The 15,773-nt window shown below is 36.1% G+C and overlaps 1 protein-coding gene across 4 annotated transcripts in view; it reads right to left on the bottom strand.

The window, feature by feature from the left end:
• Positions 1-15,773, bottom strand: part of MPPED2 (metallophosphoesterase domain containing 2) — a 193,738-nt gene that overhangs the window by 42,455 nt on the left and 135,510 nt on the right. For all 4 annotated transcript variants that reach the window (XM_068194816.1, XM_068194817.1, XM_068194815.1 and 1 more), the window contains one exon: positions 10,077-10,302. In XM_068194816.1, the coding sequence (XP_068050917.1) occupies positions 10,077-10,302 (226 nt within the window). The remainder of the gene's footprint in view (positions 1-10,076; positions 10,303-15,773) is intronic.

Below are 15,773 nucleotides of genomic sequence, written 5' to 3'. Positions count from 1 at the left end.
ATTTCCACAGTCACTTGTGGAAAACATCAAATCCCTGTTTCCACACCAGATTCAAAAGAGCTAGGGGAGCTACCATTTTATGTCTCCTATAACTGGCTACAAGTCCACTCACAAATTTTAGGCACAGTTTATTTGTAAACACTAGTAACAAATACTCTGAAGTTGTTATTCCTGCTGAAGCCAAGCCTGAAGAAAAGATCAAGGCTTCATGATCTGCCCCAGTGGCGGGATGAAGAGCTGTCCAAAGAATTAAATAGGGCAGGTTTGTGCCACAGTATTAAAAATTACTTATGAGCGAGTGCATTTAAAATTACAAACATACCTCTCTTTATTTAAAAAAAAAATAAATTAAAAAAAAAAAAAAAAAAAAAAGAAGGAAAGAAAGAAAGCTTTCAAAAGTAAACAGGACAATTTTTTACTTGGAAGTGAATCTGATATCAAGGAGACCAAAGAAAAATCAGCCACATTCCCAACAAGGCACAAAATGTAAACAAACCTCTGCAATTCTAGACCAGGGGGAATTCATTCTTCCACTCTAAACTGAGAGACCTGGAGGACAAATGCCAAGAAAAACGAAACAGAAGCCTGCACCTTTAAACACAGCCACGCTGCAGTGGTGGTGTGTTTGTTTAACATACAGACAGGAGACTTCAGTCTTTGCCAGTAATTCTCTCAGCTGCTGACTTCTACTGCATAAACACCAGAATTCCTGAAAAACTGCTGCGACACACACAGCCTTGTCCTGTCTCCCTTGGTTTCCTCAGCACTAAACAGCAAAGAAGAACTTTATTGCTGAATAGTCCAATTTCTAGCCCTCCTTTTTTTAGACACGAGCTAATTGCCAGCTAAGACCATGAAAATTAAAGAAATGAGATCCATTCCAACCCATCAGTGTATCTGAATCCCATCATGTGAGTTGCCAATTGGTTTTCCAGTCCTCACGCTCAATATCTGCTGTTAATTTGCTTGCTATTTCAAGAACTTGAAGACTGTCAGCAAAACCCATGATGCATTACAAAACTTATAATTGGAAAGGAAGAAAAAAACCCTCTGACACCTCTCTGACAGGATAAACAGAGAGTCTGAAAACACTGATCAGAACAAGGCAGAAGTACTAACTTAGAGCTGCTTGTACTAAAATACCATTGCAAATGAAGCAGAGAAAGAAACCGAGTCAGGGAAATCATTTTAAACCGATGTCAAATCATTTGATGGAGCCCCAGGTTTTACACTGGGCTAAAAAGAAAAGGACACGATTGCACAAAGCACTATTTTTGAAGGAGATGGCTGAACCTGTCTCTGCTTTCTTAAGGCTGCATTATCTATGCCAATTAAAACTTTGCTTCTGAAAAAGAGTTAAGGCACTTCCTCTGGAGTTACTAAAAAAAGCAAACGAAAGCCTTGGCTGCGCGGACGTGAGCGATAGCGAGCCGTTTGTTCTTGACCTCTGGATCACCCTCCAGATCGAATTCCTGGGCACAGGAAAAGCCCAGCAGCGTTCATTAGGAGAACTGGGAGGCCAGCTTTGCGCCTGTGCCCGCCCCGCGGCGCCAGGCGTGCAGGATGCTGCTGCACAGGGCTGCTGCTCCCGTCACAGCGAAGGGCTCCGCTGCAGCCTCGCTCCGGGAGCTCGTTTCAGCACAGGGATGCAAGTGGCACACTCCGGCCACGGTCTGAGTAACTGACTGCCACCCCTGACTTCCTGGCCTTGGCAGTTATCCGCATCGAGCCGATGCTCCTAACCGCTGGCACGCGCTGATTCACGCTGCAGGAGCGTCACACTGCACTGTTCTTCCTCAAAAAGATCTCTGGATCTCCATATCTATAGTTATTTATAAATAATTTTATATATTTGTATAGTATCACGTAGGTATTTTTATAGCTACCTATATATATTTACTTACAGTACACAGTTCTTCCTTCAAAAAGATCTCTGGATCTCCACATCTATATTTATTTATAAATAATTTTATATATTTATATAGCATCATGTAGGTATTTTTATAGCTACCTATACATATTTACTTACAGTACACAGTTCTTCCTTCAAAAAGATCTCTGGATCTCCATATCTATATTTATTTATTTATATATAACTATATATATATATATTTATATAGTATCATGTAGGTATTTTTATAGCTACTTATATATATTTACTTACAGTACACAGTTCTTCCTTCAAAAAGATCTCTGGATCTCCATATCTATATTTATTTATTTATATATAACTATATATATATTTATATAGTATCACGTAGGTATTTTTATAGCAACTTATATGTATTTACTTACAGTACACAGTTCTTCCTTCAAAAAGATCTCTGGATCTCCATATCTATATTTATCTATATATAACTATATATATATTTATATAGTATCATGTAGGTATTTTTATAGCTACCTATATATATTTATTTATTTACAGTACACAGTTCTTCCTTCAAAAAGATCTCTGGATCTCCATATCTATATTTATTTATTTATATATAACTATATATATATATATTTATATAGTATCATGTAGGTATTTTTATAGCTACCAATATATATTTACTTACAGTACACAGTTCTTCCTTCAAAAAGATCTCTGGATCTCCATATCTATATTTATTTATACATAATTTTATATATTTATATAGTATCACGTAGGTATTCTTATAGCTACTTATATATATTTACTTACAGTACACAGTTCTTCCTCAAAAAGATCTCTGGATCTCCATATTTATATTTATTTATTTATATATAACTATATATATATATATTTATATAGTATCATGTAGGTATTTTTATAGCTACTTATATATATTTACTTACAGTACACAGTTCTTCCTTCAAAAAGATCTCTGGATCTCCATATCTATATTTATTTATTTATATATAACTATATATATATATATTTATATAGTATCATGTAGGTATTTTTATAGCTACTTATATATATTTACTTACAGTACACAGTTCTTCCTTCAAAAAGATCTCTGGATCTCCATATCTATATTTATTTATAAATAATTTTATATATTTATATAGTATCATGTAGGTATTTTTATAGCTACCTATATATATTTACTTACACTACACAGTTCTTCCTTCAAAAAGATCTCTGGATCTCCATATCTATATTTATTTATTTATATATAACTATATATATATATATATTTATATAGTAAAATGTAGGTATTTTTATAGCTACTTATATATATTTACTTACAGTACACAGTTCTTCCTTCAAAAAGATCTCTGGATCTCCATATCTATATTTATTTATATATAACTATATATATATTTATATAGTATCATGTAGGTATTTTTATAGCTACCTATATATATTTATTTATTTACAGTACACAGTTCTTCCTTCAAAAAGATCTCTGGATCTCCATATCTATATTTATTTATTTATATATAACTATATATATATATTTATATAGTATCATGTAGGTATTTTTATAGCTACCGATATATATTTACTTACACTACACAGTTCTTCCTTCAAAAAGATCTCTGGATCTCCATATCTATATTTATTTATAAATAATTTTATATATTTATATAGTATCATGTAGGTATTTTTATAGCTACCGATATATATTTACTTACACTACACAGTTCTTCCTTCAAAAAGATCTCTGGATCTCCATATCTATATTTATTTATATATAACTATATATATATTTATATAGTATCACGTAGGTATTCTTATAGCTACTTATATATATTTACTTACAGTACACAGTTCTTCCTTCAAAAAGATCTCTGGATCTCCATATCTATATTTATTTATAAATAATTTTATATATTTATATAGTATCATGTAGGTATTTTTATAGCTACCTATATATATTTACTTACACTACACAGTTCTTCCTTCAAAAAGATCTCTGGATCTCCATATCTATATTTATTTATTTATATATAACTATATATATATATATATTTATATAGTAAAATGTAGGTATTTTTATAGCTACTTATATATATTTACTTACAGTACACAGTTCTTCCTTCAAAAAGATCTCTGGATCTCCATATCTATATTTATTTATTTATATATAACTATATATATATATATTTATATAGTAAAATGTAGGTATTTTTATAGCTACTTATATATATTTACTTACAGTACACAGTTCTTCCTTCAAAAAGATCTCTGGATCTCCACATTTATATTTCTTTATTTATATATAAATATATATATATATTTATATAGTAAAATGTAGGTATTTTTATAGCTACTTATATATATTTATTTACAGTACACAGTTCTTCCTTCAAAAAGATCTCTGGATCTCCATATCTATATTTATTTATATATAACTATATATATATTTATATAGCATCATGTAGGTATTTTTATAGCTACCTATATATATTTACTTACAGTACACAGTTCTTCCTTCAAAAAGATCTCTGGATCTCCATATCTATATTTATTTATTTATATATAACTATATATATATTTATCTAGTATCATGTAGGTATTTTTATAGCTACTTATATATATTTATTTACAATACACAGTTCTTCCTTCAAAAAGATCTCTGGATCTCCATATCTATATTTATTTATTTATATATAACTATATATATATATATATTTATATATTATCATGTAGGTATTTTTATAGCTACTTATATATATTTATTTATTTACAGTACACAGTTCTTCCTTCAAAAAGATCTCTGGATCTCCATATTTATATTTATTTATTTATATTATTTATATATAACTATATATATATATAGTATCATGTAGGTATTTTTATATATACTTATTTATATATATATATTTATTTATTTATTTAGAGTACATAGTTCTTCCTTCAAAAAGATCTCTATATCTCCATATTTTTATTTATTTATTTCAATTATTTTTATTTATTTTTACATATATAATTTTATATATATTTATACTGTCATGTAGATATTTATAAAATTATTTATATTTATTTATATATATAATTTTGATATATTTATATTAGCATGTAGATATTTATAAAATTGTTTATATTTATTTATATATATAATTTTATATATATTTATATTATCATGCAGGTATTTATAGATATATTTTTTTATATATGTAGACTACACATTTCTTCCTTCAAAAAGATCTCCATATCTCCAGTTATCTAAACAAATCTATAGGCTGAAGGTCTATATATTTATTATTTATATATTTTTAATATATTATCACATATATTTACACAGTATCTTGTAGATATTTATACATAGTTCTATATTTCTATATATTTACACTACACATTTCTTCCTTCAAAAAGATCTCCATATCTCCAGTTATCTAAACAAATCTATAGGCTGAAGGTCTATATATTTATTATTTATATATCTATATATCATCACATATATTTACACCGTATCTTGTAGATATTTATACACACTTCTATACTTCTATATATTTACAGCACACATTTCTTCCTTCAAAAAGATCTCCATATCTCCAGTTATCTAAACAAATCTATAGGCTGAAGGTCTATATATTTATTATTTATATATCTATATATCATCACATATATTTACACCGTATCTTGTAGATATTTATACACACTTCTATACTTCTATATATTTACAGCACACATTTCTTCCTTCAAAAAGGTCTCCATATCTCCAGTTATCTAAACAAATCTATAGGCTGAAGGTCTATATATTTATTATTTATATATCTTTATATATCATCACATATATTTACACCGTATCTTGTAGATATTTATACACACTTCTATATTTCTATATATTTGCACTACACATTTCTTCCTTCAAAAAGATCTCCATATCTCCAGTTATCTAAACAAATCTATAGGCTGAAGGTCTATATATTTATTATTTAGATATCTCTATATATCATCACATATATTTACACCGTATCTTGTAGATATTTATACACACTTCTATACTTCTATATATTTACAGCACACATTTCTTCCTTCAAAAAGATCTCCATATCTCCAGTTATCTAAACAAATCTATAGGCTGAAAGTCCCAGACCTCCAGCGCTACTTCTCATTCTGCTAGATGCGAGTGGAATTTGCTCACATGCTTTCACAGCTGAAAATGGTGTAAAGGATTGCTTTGTTACATTATTTTACACTTAACACTTCTGACGTTCTCTGTGAATTTCTTATGCAGAACAGAATTTATAGTCCATAAATAAGCCTATTGCCTCCTTCTTCATAAAATAAGAATCCCGAATTTCGATGCACACAAAATAAAGTACGTCAGAACGCTTTTTCTTTTCAACCAATTTTCCCTTTCAAACAGGCAAAAACCCACAAAAGTTACCTACAGAGCTGATCAGCAGAACAAAATACAACAGCCAGAAATATTCTTCCTGAGCAATTGTTTCTGTCAAAATGTGGTTTAAACAAATTCTGGCTCCAGTTAACTGCAGTTCTCTGGTGGTTTGAGTGCTTTTAAAGCTTCATTAGAAAACACACACTGTGAGAATATTTGTATCCAAACGTCTACAGCATAAAAATTCAGCCCTCAGCCCGGAGGAACAATTTCAAATATCATTAAAAAAAAAAAAACAGCACGTATTTTAAAATAACATTTGAATATAAGTAAAACTTACACTAATTCACTAATGCATATTCAGCACCCAGAGCTGCAGTAAAAACAGACTGTGTCTCCTTACCCTTTCACAGATACATCAGCATGAGTTATGCCTGTGTTTACTTCACAGAGGGAGTTTTAAGATTTAAAAATTCATAAATCCATCACTGGTTTTATTTTCCATCCTGTTTAATAAGAAACCTCAATCTCGAACTTCCCAAGGAGGAAACGTTTTCACTGGAATCCTACAGGATTTTTTACTGCATAAACTATCAATTATTTTCCCACCAAACAAGCCAGGTTCATAGGGCAAAGTCAGAAGGAAGGGAAAGGAGGGGAATGTTTTTGTGGATTGTTATCTACAGACCAAATGGAAAATCTTCAGCCATTTTGTTCCTTCAAGGTACATCAAAGAATCCCCTGTTTAAGGTGTGAAAATGTCAGTTACATTCTTCACCTCAGAAAATGAGCAGAGCTCTGAATGTGATTTATGTCCCACCCTTGCACTTTTCTCTTTTAGGAGCTGATACTCTTCTTTTCAACTTCCCTCCAGCTAATGCCATTTAATCCTCTCAGAACTATCAGGCTAAATTCAGATTTTCTGCTCCTCAGAGGCTGTTGTTATGCACCACAGCACATTCCAATTGCAAATACACACGAATGCTCCCATGTATTGTAAGTTATTTTTTACTCACAAATCCTGCTAAATTGTAAGTTAGGAGGCACTACTTGAATTCTCTTAGGTCTTTAGAAAGCTTTTAGATGTACCTTGAGTAATAATAACATGTAATGAATATGAACTGATATTTCTTCTCTGTATTTACACTGAGTTGGCAATTTACATTTTTTAGATAGATGACTTACAGCCAAGCCTTCCCAGTGCTCTGGCAATTACTTCTTAGAAACCCCTGACAGGCTGAAACCTCCAGAATCACATCTGTTATTCCTGGTTTGATCCCTCTTTTTTAAATTAAAACCAGTAGCTTTATCAGCAAATGAGAATTTTTTTTTCCCCCCCCTCTGGAAATACTTACAGAACTGCACATAAATTGAACATGCCAACTTATCTCACGTTAGGGTTGGCACATCTCCTGGGTTAATGACCAGTGCTCCAATTCTGTGACGGAACTAATTGGGGTAAGGAGGCCGTAAATACACACAAAACCCCACAAATTCTCTTCCTTGGGGGTAATCTGAAGATTTATAGGAATAGAGCAAGCTGTGATTGGAGGGGAGAGAGTATAAAAATTTAAGAAGTGCTAAAATGCCCGTCTGATCATCCCCTCTCAGTTTCCCGGCAAGGAACAAAATTAGAGCAGATTTTACTAATATCTTTTCCTTCCTCTGAAAGACTGGCTAAAAAAAAAAATCCTAGTAAATATCTGTCATTATTAAAAAAAAAAGAGAGAAAATGCATGGACAGTACCACATTTCTGCTCTCAACACAGACTGGCTGATTGATCTAAAAAGCTTTATTGAAAATACAGCTCAACTCCACATCAAGAGGTGCTCAAGACATGATTTGATAACACTTTTTGGCAGCTAAACACAAATGAAGATCAAGAGGGAGAAGGCCTCACTTGGTTCGAGCTCAGTGTCAATTTCTAACAATCTAGCTTCGTTTACCATGCATCACTAATGTGAAAAATCCAGTTATCAATGGATTATGGGAAAGATGAATTCAGGTTTGTCCTCCACGACTAGGTCAGGAGACATATGCCATTCACTTTTTACAGCAAAGACAACTCAGGGCCTTGATGTGATGTCCCTTAATATTCCAGAGCAAACATTCTAAATCCATGTGCACACCTGCAAATTGAAAGAACTTCTAAATGCAGCATGAACTCCTTCTAAATGTCTCTTCTGGAGACAAAAGGATGGCAGATTTCCATTATGGATTTGGGAAGGAAAAGAGAAGAGAAAAGAACATGATATATTGCCAGTACATATAAACTAAGTGTAAAGGTGCATCACACGGTTCTCTACTGTGTTCTCCAGCTCTCTCCAGCAGTGCTGCAGGAAGCTGAGCTCATTAAATCTGATCTAAATAAATCTGGAAATATGCCTGCACTTCCTAATCACTGCAGGGGCCCCCCAGGTCTGATGCACACACACAAAAGCAGCTGAACACAATCCCAACCTCAGCAGCAAACCTTCCTGAGCTCCTCAGCCTGCAGCAAGCCTCGAGCCCACCCCACTACCCAAGGCCTTCTGTGCTGCTGTTACAAAAAAAATACTTTGAAATGTCTTGAGGAGATGATTCCTAACCTGAATTAAGATCATCTTTCCCAATTTGCTGATATTGCAGGATTTAGGGCATTACATTTTTTTTAGCTAAGCAATGTCAGGCTGATTTAAACTACTAGCTAAAGGCTATGACTTAAATTAAAAGATTAGCAGCTCAAGTCAAGAATGTGAGATACAGAGCTAGATCACAGTTTTCCAGCCAGCACTAATGTATACAATATGACCAGGAGAAAGCATTGTCAGAAGCATCAACGTGTGTGGTGTCACACCAACCACCGAAGTCTCCAGGCCACGACAACAAAGATGAGCTGAAGGGGAAAATTTCTAATGCATGTCTAGGTTTGTCCCATTTCCTGGTTCAACCCCTCTTCTATTCTCACCTTTAAAGCAAGCCTGACATCAAAAATAAGTTATAAGCCCTTCTCATAGGTGTGCATAAATTAGCATGTCGATGCTTCTGCTGACAATTGAGAATTCCAAGCACCAGAATGATTATCACCATCACTCAAGCTCAGGTCTCTGGCAAAGCCCGAGAGGACTGTGGCTGTTCTCAGCGTGAGAATTTAGAACAAGTGCTACCCAAGGCTCCAGAGAAAGATGTCAGGCACCACAATGAAATGACATGTAGAAAAAAACAAGGCAGGATCTCCTTAGCACAAAGCTGGGCAGCAATCTTTCCTGCATGACACGCTTGACACATGGGTGGAATGAGACCAAAACCCGTTCGAAATTCTGTTATCGCAACTTTACAAGCAAAAGAAAACAATGCCTAGAACTGCTCAAAAACAAGGCTTAAAGCACCTGCTGCCTTGTGCCCTTATGCTGTGTGGGTGTTAAATGCCACCACACTAATCTATTAGCACAGCAGATATAAATATAAATAGCTCAGCAGTATAGAATGTAATGGAGTTTCCCTAATGCACCCCAAAATGCCACCACAATTCATCCACAAGCACAGAGTTGGTATTGACTCCACAGTTTAGGTGCATTCAGCAGGCAGAACAGATACAGTTACAGCTCCTTTTGTCTTATTTCACACACTTGGCTAAATAGAGATTATATATCCAAAAAAGAAAAGGGACAAAAATTTACAAAAAAGAAAAGCAACTGTGTCAGAATGGTTAGAGCTAAGTCTGATACTGTTCTGCAGGGCAATGCAACAAAGCAGCTTCATGCAGGTTCAACAGGAATGATTCCTGCTGGGGTTCAAGCAACAAACAGCAAAGAAAAGTTTAAATTGAGACTTACCACGGGGCACCATATATTCGGAATCCTTTAACTGTTACCTCTGAATCTTGTAAGTAAATACTATTTGTCAGGAGTGACTGAACATTGTCAAAGTCCTCTGGTTTCAATTTGGACACAGAGGGAAAGCGGTAGTAATCTTGTTTAACAAGGTCTGCCATGAATTCCTTATCAAATGTCAGTTCATGATTCCCAGCAATCACTATTTTATATTCATATGGTAGGTTTCCTGAAATAACAAAAAAGAGGACTTCATTAGCACATTTCCTCCCACAACAAGCAGCCAGCCAGCAGTGACAGAGTGGGACACCCGAGGCCTGGGAGCACCTCCGTGCTGGGCACAGGACACGGATGCTGCTCCTCCTCCACGCCGTGGAACAGGGTCAAAATGCACGGGAATGGCACACAAAGCCATGCCACAGCAAAGAGCCCATGCTGCAGGGCTCAGCAACACCAGCTGGTGGGAGTCAAACCAGCCCCAAAGGTGGCATCAAACACCACTGCTGGGTCATTCACCTCAGTGCGACCACGAGCCTTCAATCCAGGTCAGTCCCCAGGAGTGACCTGCAGTGAGGAGCCTGGCAGGTGACCAGAGACTGCAGGATGCTGCCAGCCATGTCCTGAGAGCACCAGAGCAGACTGCTGGGGCTGGTGGGCTCTAAATTATGGCTTTATTTCGATTAATCTGTATTCCAGTGCCATTTATTTGTTGGAACCCTGGCTGCTGAGCATTTGTGCTGACAGGCACTGACCCCCAGGAGAACACTGCATTGACCTGAGGCTGTGGAGAAGGCTTCCAAAATGGAATGACAGAACTGGGATTGTGGGGGTGGAGTTTGAATGGAAGTGTGTAACATCACAGGGTGGGAAACTCAGAGTTTAATGTTTTAGAATACAGTAATATATATAAAGCAAGGTGGAGGTTTTAGGGCAGTGGCTGGTCCTTCTTCTTCACCTTCTTCTCCATGGGTTTGGGTGGTTTTGTGGAATTGGATAAAAAAGTCCACACTGCATGATTGGTTATTGGGTTAAAAGTAACAATAATTTAGGTGTCATTTCCTAATTGGACAGTTTATCCTTAACAGGCCATGTAGAGTTAGATACAGGGCCATTTTTAGTTTGTTAGAGTGAACTGCTGTAGAACTCAGAGTTTGTGAGACTGTAGAATAAGAACTAACAAACATCTGAGTCCCAACAAGAAATACCATCTCACACATTTAATCCTGACCTTGGCAGAAAAGAAGCAAAGAATCCACATTTATTCAGGACAGTCTATTCCCCAAAGCTTCAATTCATTTGCAACGTACTTCTATATTATTATTATTATTATTATTACCATTAATATTAGTATTATTATTTTTGTTACTACGTTTATGGCATTATCTCATTTCTTGTAATAAGCACACAAGTAGGAGCAGCCACAAAACTCAGCCACATCAGACAGACTGGAAAAAAGGAAAATCATTTACCATCAAGAGTCAGAAGGAAAGAATCACATGTTTGCTCCCCTCAATTCAGGGGAACTAATACCATTGTTTGGAAGGAGGCATGGATCATGCTCATGGAGCCAGATTTTTGGAGTTCAGAACAGATTTTCAAGCACTTGGTACCAGCAATCAGTGCCAGATCTTCCAAATAAACATACTGGGTGCTGAGCTCCCTTAAAAATGCAGTCTTCACAGAAGTTAGGCTCTCTTACAAAATCTGTCCCCCTGTGACTTGCCAAAAATCACACGTAAGATTGCATCAAAGCTAACTGCTCCTGCCTTCACAACAAGCCTGATTTCTTAGCCTCCTACCTTATTCTTCATTTTGGTGTTTATTACTAATGATTATTTAGAAACGGCTGGGTTTGTTATGGGGATTTCTGTGCAGTTTGTCCTTGTTTTTTTCCATGAAGGCAGCAAAATGCATGTAGAAATCTGTGGGTTCATCTTCCAGTTCTGGAACCCACAACATCTGTCCCAGGGAAGACAGAATCTGTTATACATTTCTTGTGAGTACAGTTCTCCTAAATAAAAGTGCCTTTCCTAGTTTAAAACTTATCTTTCAACTTTTGAAACTGCTTGGGTTTGGGTTCTTTTTTAAAGTGAGTCTCAGAGTAAAGCTGTATGTATATATAAAGATTAACTTTTCCCCTAAATAGGACTTAGAGGGGAACCAGTCAAAACCCTCTGCTTTTTCAGTATTTGCAGCACAGAAACAGGAATTACACGAGGCACATGTGCAAACATCATCTTTGCAAAATTAGTTAATTCTGGATGGAAAACCAAAAAGCTACAAATCCCTTGAAAAAACCAAGCAGACTATGTTTTACATAGATACCTCAGGTCTGAACAAAATACATATTCATAACACTCTGTGGTGCTGCATTAGAATAAAAGCTGGGGAGATGCAATAAATGCTCCTCTACAGCTTTTTGACTCACTCCTTTCCCACCTTCCTCCCCTTCCCCATCTCTACTACGTGCTGCTCTGCAATGCATTTTTATTTAAAAACTCTGTGTGGCATGTACCTACAATTCCTGCTCTCTGTGACTCCTGGGCACAAGATAAAACTGCTATTTTCTCTTCTCCCAGGAAACATAAAAGATATCACCAGCATGAAATTTGATACACTTGTCATAACCATCAATCCCCCAAAACAAGCTAGGTGTGATAATATTCTCAGAGAAGTGGGATGGAGAAGTCAAATTCAGTTTTCTGCTAAGTTATCAACATTTGCCTGTTTTAGCAAAGAAAACTCTTCATCTTACTTGATACATGTCCAAGCTTTACACTTTCATTTATTTTGATAGACTTTAAAACCAGCACATTTTTCTGATATTATGCCCAATTAGGCCTGGAGCATTTTTGCTCAATATTTTTCTTATTGTGACATTTTAAAAATAAGGGCTTACTTTGAAGGCACACAGGACATGCAAAGGCAAACTAATGGTGACATCAGTAATTATTAAAAAACATAAATGTAGCATTAGACATGTTATATAAGCACCTGAAATCTGCAGGGGAAACCCAGACAGTGTTTCTTGCAATTGGTGTGAAGACAGCTGCTGGCATTTTTAGGACTAAGACACATCAAAAGCCAGGGCAGCAGCAAGAGAAAGTCTCATTCAATTTTTCTCTCTTCCTTGAAGAAAAAGACTATCTAGCACTAATCACAGTAATAAATTACTTGCAATCAGATCAGCTATTTATTCATCACATTCTGTTTTTGTCCTTCTTCAACGGCCCCGTGGCATTGCACAACATCCACTCTCCCTGATATCATTTCTGAAATATTTTGTTTTCTTTTGGCAGACCTGCCCTTTGTCTATAATCTGTTGACCTTGTCTTTAATATGGAAACATAAACAGTCATCTTCAAAAATCTCCTGCTCCATGGTAATTTTGTTTTATCTTGACCAGATTAATCTCTGTGTATCTGCATCAGTGCTGCCTGAACAACACACAGGTTGAAAGGCTTTTCCTCATTTTCCTTCACTAAATCTTTGTTAGCCACATTTGGTCTTTATCAATCTGATTTCCTAACTATCAAATCTTCCATTATGCATCAGCAAACATCACTCATCCCAAATTTATACTGTGACTCTGGAAAACAGTTAGAAGGATCCTTTTCCCAACCATAAAAAGTGGGATCTGTTTGCTGGGCCAAGCACTTCAGAAACCCCCACTATTAACTCTCAGCATAACAACTGAGTTTGTTTAAAATACTTAAATGCTTAACAGGTGAGATCAGAAGGCTAAAATTACAGCTACCAAAAATGAGCAGGGCACTAAGTCTGTGAAGCAGAGTCACTTATACTGGAGTATTTGAAACCCATATTTATGTGTGTATATACACATACACACACACAGGGTGTGCATATGTCTATCTCCAAAATATATATATTATTTTGGTTAAGATGTTTTTCAACAACTCTCAACAGTGCCAGCAAGGGCACAATGTAATCATTGATCAAGAAAATACTGCAATTAGACAAGTTGTTCTCTTCTGGAAGCCAGGAGGTCAACACCACTCTTGCTCAAACAAAGGCAACAACGGTTATCTCTGAATTACTTACAAAAATGGAATTGTTTACAGTAAATGCATTAATGTGGGAGTCTCAGAAAACTTCTGTGACTTCTGGTCTAACAAGTCAACCCTCAAGCTACAGTCCCAGGTACATTTGTCCCCCAGTGGTTCATCTTTACTCCTGTGCCATGGCACCTTCCTGCCAACACAAGGATTTGATGGGCACAGAGCAGAGAGGATCAGATGAAAATGAAAAATGATGAAAAGAGAAAAATGATGTGGCAAAAAAGGAGTGGGGGGTCTGAATGCTGCTAAGGCAGAACTTCTATTGCTGGCTGCATCCACTTACACCACTCCAAGTGTCAGCTGAACAACAGACTGACTGTAAATATATCTATGACATGGGGCAAGGGGGCAAGCTCCGGGGCCAGGCGGTTGTGGGGTCTTTTCAACCTACCTAAGTAGCTGTTTCAGTGGGTTTCTTTAAATTCGCCTCAAGCACTTGGAGCCTAGGAAGCCTTAATCTGTGGAAGAACCATTCCCATTTTAATAGCATGCTTCATGTGAGTACAGTTTAGTCACACAACCCAAGTTCTGTAGAGCTGCCAGACATGAAAAGGAGCGTGCCTGGCAGTGAACGTTAACTGCCGAGCCCCTATAAAAATAGAAAATCGCATTATTTTCCTACTACTGTTACCTGCAGACCCCACAGGGAAGTAGGAGAATAAGAAATAATGTGATGCTGGCTGTCTGTATAGTGGTAGAAACCTGCATTTACACACAAATGATATGCAAGGGCTTTTGATGCGGAGCTCTGAATATGCATACGCATGCATTAACTATTCAAACCACACAACACTTCCATGAAACATGGAGCTTTTCTCATGCCTGTTTCATAGCCTCATAAACCCTTTGGCCATATGCTGAGAAACAGGCTGAGAAGCCTTGAAGTCTAAATCTTAAAAAGAAGGAAAACTGTACAAGAGAGAGATGTGCGTGCAAGTGAAGCATCTCAAATTTATGGTATTTTGTGTATGCCCCAAAAGTGCAAAACTGGTCACAGAGCATTCCCCTATAGCCAGCCCCATATATATATCCAAGGATGAACACAGAAGGAGCAGATTTTGTGTGGCTCCTACAGACTTCAGTCCCCACAGCTGCAGCTGCTGAGGGCAACCAGCAGAGCCCAGCTCTGGTCAGCAGCTCTGCAACTTCTTCCTAGAGAGGTTTCTCATGGAAAGCCCTCAGCAGCACAGGGCCATGGTCACTCTCTCTTCCCAGCATTTACAGCACAGTCCCAGCACACAGAGGCTCCTTTCAGCTTTTTTAAACCAAAGACAGACTATCTCAAAGGCTTCTATTTCTCCTTCAGCAGCAATAAGTGAGTTAGACTGCAGAAGTGCAGTTACACAGACTCGAGCTTCCACAGGACAAGCTGGGCCTATCCCACCAACAACCCACTTCAGGTACCCAGATCCAAAACTGGGTAAGAAAAACACCTTTTCTAAGATGAGAATGACAAACTGACTATGAAAATATTTTGGCTGTTTTAACCAAGTCAGCCCTCACCAAAAGTCCTCAATGGAACAGCTCAAACTGGTATCCATCAACACACTGGCTGAAAACATGGCCCATGAATTTCTGTGCAGTTTAGCTCCCTGTGTCTGTAGAAACCTACACAATGAAA

The sequence above is a fragment of the Anomalospiza imberbis genome, chromosome 6, assembly GCF_031753505.1.
Source record: "Anomalospiza imberbis isolate Cuckoo-Finch-1a 21T00152 chromosome 6, ASM3175350v1, whole genome shotgun sequence".
Classification (NCBI taxonomy): domain Eukaryota; kingdom Metazoa; phylum Chordata; class Aves; order Passeriformes; family Viduidae; genus Anomalospiza; species Anomalospiza imberbis.
This window is presented reverse-complemented; position numbering and strand designations above follow the sequence as displayed.